Source organism: Sapajus apella, unplaced genomic scaffold (assembly GCF_009761245.1).
Source record: "Sapajus apella isolate SASKATOON/1434 unplaced genomic scaffold, GSC_monkey_1.0 scaffold141, whole genome shotgun sequence".
Taxonomy (NCBI): Eukaryota; Metazoa; Chordata; class Mammalia; order Primates; family Cebidae; genus Sapajus; species Sapajus apella.
This window is the reverse complement of record NW_022437081.1, coordinates 546529-562258: the sequence shown is the minus strand read 5'-3', so window position 1 is coordinate 562258 and position 15730 is coordinate 546529. Positions and strand designations below refer to the sequence as shown.

Genomic DNA, 15730 nt, shown 5'->3' with positions numbered 1-15730 from the left:
AAAAAAAAAAAAAAAAAGAAAGAGACTGCAGCCTCATTGCAGCTCACTGCAGCCTCAAACTCCTAGGCTCAAGTAGTCCTCCCACCTCAGCCTCCCAAGTAGCTAGGACTACAGGCACACATCCCCATGCTCAGCTAATTTTTTTTCTTTTCGTTTTTTTCTAGAGACAAGGTGTTGCTATGCTGCCTAGGCTGGTCCCAAACTCCTAGTCTCAAGTAATCCTACTGCCTCGGCCTCCCAAAGCACTGGTATTCACAGGCATGAGCCACTGTGCCCAGTCAAAATAATCTCTCGCAGAGTATTGAACAAATTTTTCTCCTTCCCATAAGGCCCTGTGTTATCAGAGTTAACATAGGAATTCAGAAATAACCTTAGGATCCTATCTTTAATTGTGCTGGATGACAATTAAAGATGATTAACTTACAAGGTTAAAAGGTAAAACAACATCCTGGCCAACATGGTGAAACCCCATCTCTACTAAAAATACAAAAAAATTAGCTGGGCATGGTGGCGCATGCCTGTAGTCCCAGCTACTCGGAAGGCTGAGGCAGGAGAATGGCTTGAACCCGGGAGGTAGAGGTTGCAGTGAGCTGAGATCGTGGCACTGCACTCTAGCCTGGAGACAGAGCGAGACTCTGTCACAAAAAAAAAAAAAGTAAAACAAAACAAGCTTCAACGAAAGTCTTAAAGCATGCTGAAAGAAAACGTCCATCCTCCTCAAAAACATCAGTCTGTGTTCCTACCCCAACCTTTCCATTCCATATCTTCTCCAAATTCCTAACTTGAATGTAGCTGTAAAGTTTACCAATGCCGTACTGTATCAGGAAAACTAAAACTTAGTACAATTAAATTCATTCTGGAATACAACTTTTAGAATATCTGACACTAAAAGCACAGGGGAACAAGCTGTGTTAACATTAAACAGGCAACTGTATAATCATCATCAAGCCAATTTTATAAAAACAGTTCTTTTGTATATTAAAGTTCTCCAATGACTCCAAATCATACCTGTATTAGCACAACTGCCTTCTAACAATCGTTTTAAAACATTTTTTCTTACTGTTAAATGCATATAGGTGAACAGAAACAGAAAGACTTTTAGGGAACTGGTTTTCTAAAAGCTTGAAAGGAAATATGTAATTATTACCCATTTAACCTCATCTATAATCTAGTTCATATTCTTCTGTACCCAATCACTAGGGATAAAGACCAACATGAATTTCTGAAGAAAATATCTTATAGTCCTTATTGAAACAGCATCAACTTGTAGATCAGTAATAGGCAAATGTAATTTTAAAAAGTAAAAAAAAAAAAAAAAAACAAATTTGTGCTGAAGCCAAAAGGAATCATGAATTTTATTTTTTCCTCCCCAGTTAGAAAGTATAGCACTAAGGAAGTACCTAATCATGAATTCTACACCTCAAAGAAAGAAAAACCCACATGTATTTGACTGCAAAACAATGTACTTCAAATACGTAAACTCCATTCATATAAAACATACCTGGATCAGTTGCTGATACAATGGCACCAAACAGAAGGCAATCTGTAAAGTAAAAATCTCCTGCCAGTTGTCCAGTTACCTTCATCAGTGTTACACAGCCATACATTATTGACCTGTTCAATGTTTTTTAGAAAAAAATCAACTGTTAAAAATATTAGGATACAGTAAGAATAAGAAGATTGGTTTACTGTAGCACTTAGTGACTAATCCCAAATTTAATTCATGTCATTGAAATATCGTGATACCTTGGCCTTAAGGAAAATTCAAACAACTTATTACCTATGTGAATATTGCAAAAGTCTTTAGACCTCATCAAGAATATAACACTGCATAAATTAACAATATATTATTTTAAAATTATAATTTGAAGGCTACAAAGTATTTTTTTTTCCTCCAAAGCTAAATTGTTGTAGGACCATTCCAAATGTGATTTATTTGTCCCCATGCCAACAGAAGTTTCCATGTAGGTGAAAACGAGTTACTGTAAAATGCAAGTTGGATAAAAGGAGGATCTCTCGCCAAGGGCCCCAATGAGTGGCACACAGTCTACTATCACCGACAGGACTTAGCTATATGGCTACAGGAAGAGGAGTGAGGATGATATCTCAGCATGACCCTCTCACCTCTGCTCCATCCCCATCCTCACACTATTCCTCTCAAGACTCATTCTTTTCAGAGGAGGGCTCTCCCAGGAAACTCCCCAGAGCCTCCGCCACCTTCCATCAGCCATACCGGAATCCTAGGGTGTAGTGCTAGAAGCATAGCACTGGAGGATCTCGTTCCTGCCTGGAGAAGTTCATCAAGTGAGAAGTCGTCGGCTACAAAGTATTTTAAGTTTCAAATACTTACCCAATAACGAAACAAGAAATTGCTGTTCCAAGAAAAGCGTATGCTAGGATAGACCCGAGATTTCGAAAGAAATGTCTCTGACAAAAAAAAAAAAAGTTACACTGTGTTAGAATACTTACCAGTTATTAGAAAAAGAAAAGGTTTTCTATGCTATGCTAATATTAAATCCATTATTTGCAAGGATAAATAAGAGAAAGCATTCTTGTACAGGTGTAAATTTCAGCATCTAAAAAGAATAAGGAGAGGAGAAAGGAGGGGAATCTGGACAGAACAGCCCATTTCTGAAGTGTCAAATATTACAAAGCCCACCGAGTTTAAGGTTGTTCAAAGTATATGAAAGACAAAAGGACTTACCCTTTTTAGGCTATAACCTGCGTAAAATATGATAGGAGGAAGTAATATGTTGAAAAATACTTCTGGATCAAAAGTAACCTGTTAAAATAAAGAGTTATTTTAGATCAGTTCCCTAGAAGACTTCATATTCCATTACCAAATGATCAAAAAGAAAAAAACAATTAAACGTTAAATGACTCAAGGCAAGAACATCACTGTGTTAACTTAAAAATATTTCATATAGGATAGCTTCTGTTCTACTTCTCAACCAAAGTACCAGGAGATAGCACTGGAACAATCAGTTAAGCCCTATCTGCAGAAAGTGTATTAAAATACTATACTATTAAAAAAGTGTTTTGGGAGGCTGAAGCAGGAGAATTGCTTGAACCCCGGAAGCAGAGGCTGCAGTGAGCCAAAATTTCGCCACTGCTCTCCAGCCTGGGCGACAGATTATAACTCCATCTCCAAGAGACAAAGAAATTAAAAATAGGGCCGGGCACAGTGACTCACTATAATCTGTAATCCCAGCACTTTGGGAGGCCAAGATGGGCAGATCACCTGATGTCAGGAGTTCAACAACAGCCTGACCAACATGGTGAAACTCCATCTCTATTAAAAATACAAAAATTAGCCAGGTGTGGTGGCACATCCCTATAATCCAAGCTACTCGGGAGGCTGAGGCAAGAGAATCACTTGAACTTCGGAGGCGGAGGTTGCAGTGAGCCAAGATCGCACCACTGCCCTCCAGCCTGGGTAACAGAGTGAGACTTCATCTCAAAAAAAAAATTAAAAAAGAGAAAGCATGAACATTATTTTTGCTTTAAATAAAAGAAACCGAGCTGGGTACAGTGGCTCATGCCTGTATGCCCAGCACTTTGGGAGGCTGAGGCAGGTGGATCAACTGAGGCCAGGAGTTCAAGATCAGCCTGACTGACATGGCGAAACCCTATCTCTACTAAAAATACAAAATTAGCCGGGCATGGTGGTGCATGCCTGTAATCTGCACTACCCAGGAGGCTGAGACAGGAGAATTGCTTGAATCTGGGAGGCAGAGGAGCTGAGATCACGCCACTGCACTGTTTCTGTACGACTCAGATTTCTACTTCTGACAGCCCACTCATTTTAAGACCTAGTCACCATAAAAATGCAAATGTCCCCTTCTGTTCATAAGGCTGCAGTAGAATGTGACATGAACACAAAGCAACTATACACATATCCATGCTAAAACTTCATTTACTAGAACTTTTAAGGAATTGGAATGTTCCACAGGTGGAAAGAACTCTTGCTGCAAGGTAAACCTCAAGTTCATATGAAATTTTAAAAGCATTAAAGATGGTCAGGGCCAGGCGCGGTGGCTCAAGCCTGTAATCCCAGCACTTTGGGAGGCCGAGGCGGGTGGATCACGAGGTCAAGAGACCGAGGCCATCCTGGTCAACATGGTGAAACTCCGTCTCTACTAAAAATACAAAACATTAGCTGGGCATGGTGGCGCGTGCCTGTAATCCCAGCTACTGAGGAGGTTGAGGCAGGAGAATTGCCTGAACCCAGGAGGCGGAGGTTGTGGTGAGCCGAGATCGCGCCATTGCACTCCAGCCTGGGTAACAAGAGCGAAACTCCGTCTCAAAAAAAAAAGAAAAAAGATGGTCAGAAACACAATCAAGTAGCTAAAAAGTCAAGTCCTGCCTGTACTCCTAGCACTTCAGGAGGCTGGGGTGGGTGGTTCGCTTGAGCCCAGGAGTTTGAGACCAGGCTGGACAACATGGTGAAACCCCAACTCTACTAAAAATACAAAAATTAGCCACGTATGGTGGCACATGCCTGTAGTCCTAGCTACTCAGGAGGCTGAGGTTGGAGGGTCACCTGAGCCTGGGAGGTGGAGGTGGCAGGGAGCTGAGATTGTGCCACATAACTCCAGCCTGGGTGACAGAATAAAACCCTGTGTCCAAAAAAAAAAAAAAAAAGTCAAGTCCTGCCAATGCAGCAGACAGAAGTGAAGGCAAACAGCAAAGGGTAGAGAAAACAAAGAGACATGAGCGAAGTGGCACTGAGAAACGTCATGATAGAAACTATGAGGGAGACAGGAGAAAGCAGCTCCAGGGATGCCTGGGAGTCAGTACAATTGCAACTCAAACTTGAACATAAAGCTTTATGCACAGCATGGTACAATAACTCAGACTCACACTTAGGGCCCCTGAAGTTTTGCCAGATTGTGAATCAAAGAAATATTACATTGTGATCAGTATAGCATACAAGCAAGGCAAGAAAGAATTCAAAGAAATATTAATAGAGTATTTTAGGAATTATCAAATAAATTCAGTGTGCTAAAGTACTATAAAACTATCAGGACCTGCCGGGCGCGGTGGCTCACACCTGTAATCCCAACACTTTGGGAGGTCGAGACAGGGGGATCACTTGGGGTCAGGAGCTAGAGACCAGCCTGCCCAACATGGTGGAACCTGTCTCTACTAAAAAATACAAAAATTAGCCGGGAGTAGTGGTGGCAGCCTATAATCCAGCTACTCGGGAGGCTAAGGCAGGAGTACTGCTTGAACCCAGAAGGCAGAGGCTGCAATAAGTGAAAACGGCGCCACTGCACTCCAGCCTAGACGACAGAGTCAGACTTTGTCTCAGAAAAATAAATAAATAAAAATAAAACTGTAAGGACCATCTGCAAATGGAAAGAAACGCTTATAGATTCTGCTTAACTCAATCCCAGTCTCCGTTTATCACAAGCTGTAAACAACCCAGAGTAAAACAAAAAGAGTCATACTACTTGGCCTCAATCAGAAAATGAGTCGCACAGGCATCTCCATTTCCTTACATATTACGTTTGTTAATTGAGGTTTTACCTCATTTTAAAAGACTCATTATTTTAAATATCATTTAAAATTCATTACTTATTTTCTCCTGAATCATTCTGCTGTTAGACACACACAAAAATAAATTCAAAGATTTCCTTTAAGAACTTACCTTTCTAAGCATTTCATTATCTTGAACATTATTGAGTTCATGTGAACTAATCTCTCCTTTCAGCGTATACTCATAAAATTTTCCGCTAACATTTACCAGTAAGGTAGTTGGACTTGACTGCACTTCACAGCTCAGGGTAACATTATTTACATCACTTGGAACGTGAATGCCATACCGAAGCACAAGGCCCACCAAAAGACCTGGAATAAAAGAACAATGTAAGCTCTTCTTGCCAACAGAGATCATTTCTTTTGTATCCCATGCATAACTACGGGTAAGAGAAAATCTCTTATGGTAGATAGTTCCCTGTAGCTCAGAACTGGTTTTTAGATGAAATGCAGTTACATTTTAAAGTCTTACTAAATTCATACAACCAACAGCCCAATCTTCATATAATCCAGTGAAACAGGAGAGAAAAATATTCCCTAGGCAACAGCACAGATCCCTGCATTTCTAGATCAATATTTAAATAAGTAATGAGGGAGGTAACAAAAGGAGAAAATATCTTCAAATCATCTGTAGACAGAATATGCTCCAAGGTGTCCCAACTCAGCAGTGCAATCACGTCAGAAATCTGTTTTCTGGCCGGGAGCAGTGGTTCACACCTGTAATCGTAGCACTTTGGGAGGCTGAGACGGGCAGACTGCCTGAGAGCTCAGGAGTTTGAGACTAGCCTGGGCAACATGGCAAAACTCCATCTCTACTAAAATACAAAAAATCAGCCAGGTATGGTGGCAGGCACCTGTAATCCCAGCTACTCAAGAGGCTGAGGTGCAAGAATTGCTTGAACCTGGGAGGCAGAGGTTGCAGTGAGCCAAGACCATGCCACTTCATTCCAGTCTGGGCAACAAAGGAAACCTTGTCAAAAAAAAAAAAAAAAAAAAAAGAAAGAAAGAAAAGAAACGTGTTTTTCACCTCTATCCATCAATTTACAAGACTTAAACAATGCACTTCCAAGTTTATTCCCAAAGCACATGGCTGGCCAAATAACGCATATTTAACAAATTGAAAAGCCAATAATGTTTGTAGGTTGATTGGGTTCTTCTAATTCTAGAAGTCAGATTTTAATTTTAAAATACCTGCTTTAAAATCAAAACATGGATTAGAAGTCCTGAATCTGGCACTATGACATCAACAGATTGCTAAGATTTTACTTGGATCATCCTATTGACATTCAAATATGCACAATGTTCTAGATGCCATAAACTTTTTTTTTTTTTTTTTTTTTTCACGATGAAGTCTTGCTCTGTTGCCCAGGCTGGAGTACAGTGGCGTGATCTCGGCTCACTGCAACCTCTGCCTTCCGGGTTCAATCAATTCTCGTGGCTCAGCCTCGCAAGTAGCTGGGATTACAGACATGCACCACCACCACGCCTGGCTAATTTTTGTATTTTTAGTAGAGACGGGGTTTTGCCATGTTGGCCAGACTGGTCTTGAACACCTGACCTTGCAATCCATCCACCTCGGCCTCCCAAGGTGCTGGGATTACAGGCATGAGCTACCACGCCTGGCCCTATAAAACTACATTGATTGGGCCAAGCATGGTGGATCATGCCTGTAATCCCAGCACTTTGGGAGGCCGAAGCGAGTGGATGGCCAGGCGTCAGGTGTTCGAGACCAGCCTGGCCAACATGGCAAAAACCCCGTCTCTACTAAAAATAAAAAAATTAGCCAGGTGTGGTGGCAGGTACCTACAATCCCAACTACTCGGGAGGCTGAGGGGGAATCACTTAAACTGGGAGGTGGAGGTTGCAGTGAGCTGAGAGTGCACCCTTGCACTTCAGCCTGGGCGACAAGAGTAAAACTCCATCTCAAAAAAAAAAAAAAAAAAAAAAAAGACATTGATCAACTGTAATTGTTTAATAATGGCTTTACTGATATCTAATTCAAACACCAAAAGTTTATCATTTTAAACTGTACAATTCAGTGATCTTTAGTATATTCACGGAGTTGGATATATCTAATTCTAATTCTAGAACATTTTCATCCCTCCAAAAAGAAACCCCACACCTATTAGCAGTCACTCTTCATTCCCCCCACCCCAATCCCCAGTCCCTGGCAACCACTCATCTACTAATCATTCTTTATTTATGGACTTGCCTTTTCTAGACATTTCATATAAATAAACTCCTACAATATATGGCGTGTTGTGTCTGATTTCTTTCACTTAGCATAATATTTTCAAGGTTTATCTATGTTGTAGCATGGATTAAAACCTCATTTATTTTTATGGCCAAACAATATTTCATTGCATGAACACACCTCAACTACAAATATAACCCAAACTTCTGAAACTTTCTTTAACTCCAAGATACATAGTATACCACTACTAGCAACATTTTGCCTTCCTATTGCCTTTCTTTCTGACTAGCCAGCCATTCTTTTCATATGTAAATGAGTGTACTATGCTAGATAGGCCTCCAAGGTTCAGAGATGAAAACAAGGTCCCTCCTTCAAGGAAAACTCCGTCCAGTTAGCGAAAACAGACTGAATAAACAATCATAATGCAATGTATATGTATACAAGGTATTATAAAAACAAAAGAGACGCCTACCCAAGCCTGGGGGAGTAAGATATTAGAGAAGTCTTTCTGGAGACATCACCTGGGCAGGTAACCAACTAGAAGAAATGGGTCTATTCCAAGCAGGGGAATAGTACCACATATCCAGTCATGGATGGAGAGAACACAGCCCATTCAGGGAATCAAGTAGTTCAGTATGGCTGGCTTATAAAGTAACAAGAGTTGAGGTTTGAAAGATTGGCAGGAGTTGAACCATAAAAGATCTTATCTGTTGGAGAAGGGAGTTTTTAGTTTATCCCCAAAGTAAAATGAAATTATAGAAGGCAGAGGCTTCGTAACAGATTTCTGCTTTAGAAAGACTGGCCTAGACTAGAGAGAGTCTAAAAGCCTAGATACAGGGCTACTGCAGGCATTCAGGCCATAAGAGTTTGGGTCTTAACCTAAGAGAGAACTGAGAGGGGAGGAGAAGGGTTTTTAGAAGGTATTATATTTTAGTAAGATTTAGTGACTGAGTAGAACAGACTATGAGGAAGGGAGATGAAAGACTAAGAGAAGCCTTAGTTGATTTGGTAACCAGGTAGGTAAGTTGGCGTGAGCACCCGGGGGATAGCAAGGCTGTTCAACGAGGTAAGGAACACAGACAGATGAACAGATTTACAGGGAAAAAGGCTACATTGTTTTGGACACGTTGAGTTGGATGTACTTGCGACACATGCAGAGTTGAGTATGTGGTATCTGGAGCTACAGCAGGAGGTCTCAACTGGAGATACACACTGTGCAGTCATAAGATGGTTGAAGTCAAATGTGGATGAGATCACCAGGGGAGCAAACAAAATGGGAAGAAAACTATGATATAAGCCTGGGGTTTGATCTATTAATAGCCAACATTAAAGGGCCACTAGAGGAGAAGGAACTGATGAAGGAGTCTGAGACGGAAAACCCACAGGAGTAGAAAAAAAAAGGAACCAGTGGTGGCAAAGTCAGAAGGAAAGGGAAAAAAAAATTCACTGTTGAGAAGGAAGTGATAAAAAAAAAAAAACCATCAAATACTACAGCAAAGTCAAGTAAGGCAGGCATTAGAAGTATTCACTGGGTTTGGCAACAAGGAGTCCCTAAGTGACCTTGGTAAGAGCAATTTCAGTGGAGTAGCAGGGGTGGAAACCAGATCCAAGTGAGAAGTGATGAAGCAGAAACGAGGGGGTATAAGAGCAGTAGTTGCCAGCTGGGCGCGGTGGCTCACACCTGTAATCCTTGCACTTTGGGAGGCCAAGGCGGGTAGATCACTTGAGGTCAAGAGCTTGAGACTAGACTGGCCAACATGGTAAAACCTCATCTCTAGTAAAAATACAAAAATTAGCCAGGCATGGCAGTGGGCACCTATAATCCCAGCTACTCAGGAGGCTAAGGCAGGAGAATTGCTTGAACCCAAGAGGTGGAGGTTGCAGTGAGCTGAGATTGCGCCACTGCACTCCAGCCTGGGCAATAGAGCAAAAACTCAGTTTCAAAAAAAAAAAAAAGAAGAAGAAGAAGAGCAGTAGTTGCCCAGGAAGCAGGGAGGGAGCAGAGATGAGGGATCCTTCTAGTCAATTTATAGTTACATATATTTTTAGAGTAGTAATGATTAATTGATGAACATATGATGACACCAACTTTAAAAACATTTTAACAAAGGTTCAAATTTAAAATAAACTAAAGATACCCTTTAAAAACATCTCACCTCCAAAAAATAAAATTAAAAAGTGGCTGTTAGATAGCAACTGTGCTTGATAGACATAACCTAGAACCTCTGCCTGTATGAGATAGAAGCAGCTCTTTTCGGCCGGGCACGGTGGCTCACGCTTGTAATTTCAGCACTTTGGGAGGCCAAGGCAGGCGGATCACAAGGTCAGGAGTTTGAGACCAGCCTGACCAACATGGTGAAACCCCGTCTCTACTAGAAATACAAAATTGCCAGGTGTGGTGGCGCATGCCTGTAATCCCAGCTACTCGGGAGGCTGAGGTAGGAGAATCATTTGAACCTGGGAGACGGAGGTTGTGGTGAGCCGAGATTGCGCCATTGCACTCCAGCTTGGGTAACGAGAGCGAAATTCGGTCTCAAAAAAAAGCAGCCCTTTTCTCTACTATTCCACAAGAGCTAATTAAGAGGCTCAGTAAAAGCTGTTCTCTTATATTTACATGCAAAAAATCACAGACAAGCTACTACAAATATTAATAATCACAGCATAAATTCTTTCCATGTCCCCAATCCCAACTATGGTTCTTTTTTTTTTTTTTTCTGAGATGGAATCCTGCTCTGTCGCCGAGGCTGGCATGCAGTGGCATGATCTCTGCTCACAGCAACCTCCACCTCCCAAGTGCCCACTGGTTCTACTGTTTGCCAGACCCTATGCTAAAGTATCACTGGGTACCCTGAGGAGAGCTCAGCACTTGGGCAAATTGGAAACACATAATGCAAGGCTGATAAAACAATAGCATGGAGAATAATTATTTAGGTCGGGAAAAAAATCAAGATTCCTTTATTCTGGCACCAGGCATCTGAAAAATTGGGATTTCTTTGAAAACAATGCACAAATCAAGTAAACGAGGGTTCTGTAAAAGGACAAATCCTAGTAATAGAGTTAAAGCAATTCTCAGTGAAAGGATACAAAAACAGTGCTTTGTTAAAAGGCTAAAGCAGAAACGTCTAGCCTCCTACACAGAGGGAGGCACAGAAAATATTTATATTATGAAATTTAAAATTACCACTAACAGGCAACAAAGAACACAGCCACAAAGAGTTATCTTTCACAAGACAGAAGAGTCCTCTACCCCACCTACACATTCCTGACCCCCCGTGCTGAAAATTCTACCAGTAATTAGAAATTCAGCACCACCCAAGGCCCCACCAATGTGTGATTCTCCCAGTTGGCAATGACTGGTTTCCTTGCGGATTTCAGCTTATTCTTCCAGCAGATCATACCTGAAGCCTCTGACAGTCAAAAATATAGGAAGAACATCCCTAGGGCATTAAGTGTGACTAAAACTGATACAATTTCTACAGATTAAGTTTAGTTTTGTGGAAGGTATGATGAGAAATAAGGTATGAGCCATAGTCACTAGATGGTAAGTGCTTTGTGGGCAGATGCTGTGGCTCAGACCTGTATTTCTCATCATATTCCATACATCATAGACATCTAATCAATATTTATTGATGAATCACATTGGTTAAGCCTCGGACTCCAGATGGCTTCAGCTTAAGGCAAAACAATTATTTCTTCCATATTTTGCTTTTTACACCATCTGTAAGCACACTGTAGTGAGTGATCACTTTTCAGACTTAATTTAACTACCTCAACAACTTTTACTAACAGTGACTCACTTTTAAGCTTCTTAAGAAAGCTAGCCCAATGAGCAAAACATGTGGGTGCTTTGAGATTGTGTATCTGTAACTGGAGCAACTGGTCTATATTACAATCTAGAAACTGACCACTCTGGTAATTTAAACTTTTTACTCTTGCATCTCAGATAAAGAAAAAGCTTATTTTTAATAGCATTTTCCAGGATTTATGTAGCTAACCCAATATCACAGAAATAAGATCGCCAGTGGGCTGAATCTTAAAGGTCTAGGCATTCCATTTTGACCCAGAGTCATGCTGAAAAATAAAGGTCTTAAAAAAATACATTAATAATACAGTAGCTATGATGTCACGAGAGCTGTAAGAAAAGTGACAGACAGTAATAAGGATTAGAAAATTTCAATTTCCAGCCAGGCGAGGTGGCTCCCACTTAAAATCCCAGCATTTTGGGAGACCAAGGTGGGAGGACAGCTTGAGCCCAAGAGCTGGAGACCAGACTGGGAAACATAGGAAGACCCCCTCCACCCGTCTCCACAAAAATAAAAATAAAAAATTAGCCAGGTGCGATGGTGCACACCTGTAGTCACAGTTACTCAGAAGGGTGAGGTGGGAGGATCTCGTAAGCCCAAAAGGTTGAGGCCATAGAGAACTATGACCCCACCATTGCCCTCCAGCCTAGGCAAAAGAGCAACACTCCGTATCAAAAATAAAAAAAGGAAAAAGAAAACTTCAACTTTCAAGGTACTGAAAATACTTTGACTCAATCCCAGCTATTCTCCAACTGGGCTTGCAAATTAAGTTAGGAGGCTGTTTGGTCCACAGCACCCACTGCCCACAATGGGAAAAGAGGACAGGTTACAGAACGCCAAGTCAACTCCAGATTTGTCTCCCAGACTAACACTCTTGCACTTTACATTCCACAAGAGATACCCTTGTTTCTCCTTCAAAAAATACTAACACCAAGGTGCTCTATCACTTTTTATTAACTTAGAAACCTCACAAAATGCAATCACTAATCCTACTTTTCTACTGCAGTCCTAGAGTTAGACGAGGTTAATGATATCACCTACCAAAGAGAAAATATTTTCAGGGCAATTCAAAGCCCCTATTTGATTCTTTTAAAAAGACTGTATTTGTCCCTTGACTTATGAGACTGAGCAATTAAAAAAGTTGTTCTGGGCCAGGCATGAGGCCAAGGCGGGCGAATGACCTGAGGTCAGGAGTTCAAGACCAGCCTGGCCAATAAGGTGAAACCCGTCTCTACTAAAAATACAAAAATTAGCCAGGCACGGTGGTGGGCATCTGTAGCCCCAGCTACTTGGGAGGCTGAGGCAGGAGAATAGCTTGAACCCAGGAGGCGGAGGTTGCAGTGAGCTGAGATTGCGCCACTGCACTCCAGCATGGGCGACAGAGTAAGACCCTGTCTCAAAAAAAAAAAAAAAAAAAAAAAAAAAAAAGTTGTCTGGGCCTAATCTGAGAAAATGCAGCAGTAACAGAATAATAATAATAATAGCATAGCTATCATTTCTTGGACATTTACTTAAGGGTCAGTTACTAGGCTAAAAACATTTCTTCCTCACAGTAATCCTACTGTCGTCATCCCCAACATATAGATGAGGGTAAAAGAGAGTAAGGGACTCGCCTAAGATCACAAATACCTATGAGAAGAATGGGATGGGAAGCTAGGTCTGATTCTAAAGCACAGATTGGCCAAACTACAGCCCTTGGTCTGTTTTTGTATGGCCCAAGAGCTAAGAATAGTTTTTATGTTTGCAAAGATTTGTAAAAAGAAAAAAAAAATCAATGAAAAAAATGTAACAGAGACAGAGATCTATGTATCTACAAGGTCAACAATCATTACTACCTGGCCCTTTACAGAAAAGAAAAAAAAATTGCTGACCTCTGGTCTAAAGCCTTGTACCTTTAATTACCGCATCATACTATCTTTCTCTATAAAAGAGTTATCTGTGATCAGTTCATTACTTTATAATACTCATTTGGCATTTAACCAAATTTAAGATGCCATTATTTTCTTTATATGACCTGCCTATAGTTCCTTGAAGGCAAGGATCTTACACCTCTTTGTATTTTCCAAGCATAATACATAGATGGTTTTTCAATAAATGTTCGTTGAGGATAGTAAATAAATCACACACTGTTATGCAGAAAATTGTACGGAAATGAATAGCTTATCTGGCCAATTTGGCTTAAGGCGCACTGCAAATGAAATGCAAAACACACGAAATATACAAACCAGCTAATATGTCTAAAAACTAGGAATCTCAGCGAGCAGAGATACTTTACACACAGGCTGATACTTGTATTCTCTTACAAATGAAAAAAAAGACGGAGTTCATGCATTTTTCTGAGGCACACAACCACCTTTCCTTGCTACCCTTGAGAGATGCACATTCCAGAAGTCTGGATTTTCTGCGGGGTGGGGGTTTGCGTGGAGAAATGTCTTTTGTGCCAAAGCTTCATCTACCTATCTGCAAGTCTGAAAGACAAACCTCGACAAACTCATCAGTTTAACTGTTTCAAATGAAGATAATCTTCACACATATGCTGTACAGAAAGAACTGTGTGTCCGCCCTCATCATCTTCAGCACCCGCACAGTCAGATGAAGACAGTCGGCAATATGTGCCTTCTTTTCTCCTCGAGGCTCCAGCACAGCTCAAAATGCGTCTGAGCCCACAGTTTGATTTACCTTTCTCACCTCGTCACCAAAACACAAATAAACCTCAGAAAGCAGACTGAATCACAAGGACCGAAGCTATTTATTCTACAATCATCAATAACCTTATACCAACAGCAAGTCACCCATTCTGCATATGCGTGGTGTTTGTAATTACTGTTTGTCTAAACTGTCCTGATCATCATATAGTACACTACGCTGCTGGAAGGATCTTAACTCTTCCTCGTCCTCACTTTTGTATGCCTAAATTGGAAGGGTCAACTACATGTATCCATATCAGATATTAGAGGCATAGTACAATAAACGGGACGTCATTAAAAATGCCCTAAGCCTTCTGTAGCCTATTTCACGTTCGGGTTTTTTCTTGGACTCCACAGGAATAAGGTTTTCCTTTGCAACCTCGAAAGGACAGGGCGTAGCAGGAGCTAGGTGATGAGTAAAGGTCGACTCCGGCTCCAAAAGAATGCCAGATTCTGGGCAGCAGAGATACTACTGCAGCTTCAATGAACCTTAAACAAACTGACACCCCAGAGAAATGGATCCCAATGGTGTCTCCCCTCCCCCAGCCCCCAGTCCAATTCCAGACACCGCACCCACTCCTTTTCCATCCTCAGTCCCGGGTCCCGAGCTTGGTAGGCAGAGAAAGGGTGGGGATTGGGGGTGCGGAGGAAAAAGGGGGTGGGGTCGGAAGAGAAAAAGGTGTGGGGAGGCAGAGAAAATGGGGCGCGAGACTGAAGAGGAAAGGGGATGAGGCAGAGAAACGCGGGGTGGGGGGAAGGCGAGGCAGAAAATGGAAGGAATTAGAAGGGGAGCCGAACGTAGGCCAAGCAGGGCCAGGAGGGGAGGCGAAGCAGCCGGCGGGCAGAGAAAGGGGCAGCGCCTAGGGCTGACAAGGGTTGAGGCACTTGCCATAAATCATAGCCAGGCCGGTTTCGTGCAGGAAGCGGGCCCGTCGGTGCTTGAAGAGCCAGATCGTGAGAATAGTGAGGGTGAGCAGCAGGATGAAGATGAGCAGGTTGGCGCTGTCCTGCCGGTGGCTTTCCTCGGCTTGCTTCTCGGACACGATCTCCTCGTCCATGGCTCTCGCCGCTCCGCCGCCACCGTCCGAAGCCCCTGCCCAGTCAAAGACGCCCACTGCGAGGAGCAACCAGAGGGGCCGCATGAGCCTGCGGACTCGGGGACCGCTGGCGACACCGCGGCGGAGGGGTGCCCGCCGCCAGCCGCGCGGAGCCATGTCTACCCCCGCCCCCCGCCCCTATCCTCACCGGCGGCCGCCCGCGGTCGGACCACTCCCCGAGGGCTCACGGGAAAGGGGCGGGGCCCGGGGGTAGCCGTCGGAGCGCGCGCCGCAGCCACCGCTCTTAAAGGGGCCGCGGCAACCCCAGCTCGCTCTGCCGGGTTCCTTTGCCCCTCTGCCCCAGGTCACACGCACCCACAAGCGCTGCCGAGGAATAAAAGGCCATATGAACTAGCCCCCTGCCTTCTGCTAAAGAAACATCGGCTCAGTGTAATCAAGCAGAGGCCG

At 42.5% G+C, this 15730-nt stretch overlaps 1 protein-coding gene across 4 annotated transcripts in view; it reads right to left on the bottom strand.

The window, feature by feature from the left end:
• Positions 1-15730, bottom strand: part of SLC9A6 (solute carrier family 9 member A6) — a 64609-nt gene that overhangs the window by 47469 nt on the left and 1410 nt on the right. Inside the window, exons 1-6 of one of the 4 annotated variants that reach the window (XM_032264070.1) lie at positions 15471-15538; positions 15115-15339; positions 5654-5853; positions 2705-2782; positions 2351-2427; positions 1502-1614 (exon numbers count right to left, since the gene is read on the bottom strand). In XM_032264070.1, the coding sequence (XP_032119961.1) occupies positions 1502-1614; positions 2351-2427; positions 2705-2782; positions 5654-5853; positions 15115-15283 (637 nt within the window). In that variant the 5' untranslated portion in view covers positions 15284-15339; positions 15471-15538. Of the gene's footprint in view, positions 1-1501; positions 1615-2350; positions 2428-2704; positions 2783-5653; positions 5854-15114; positions 15539-15730 lie in introns of those variants that run through there. The other 3 variants (XM_032264068.1, XM_032264069.1, XM_032264066.1) reach the window with 3 other exon arrangements.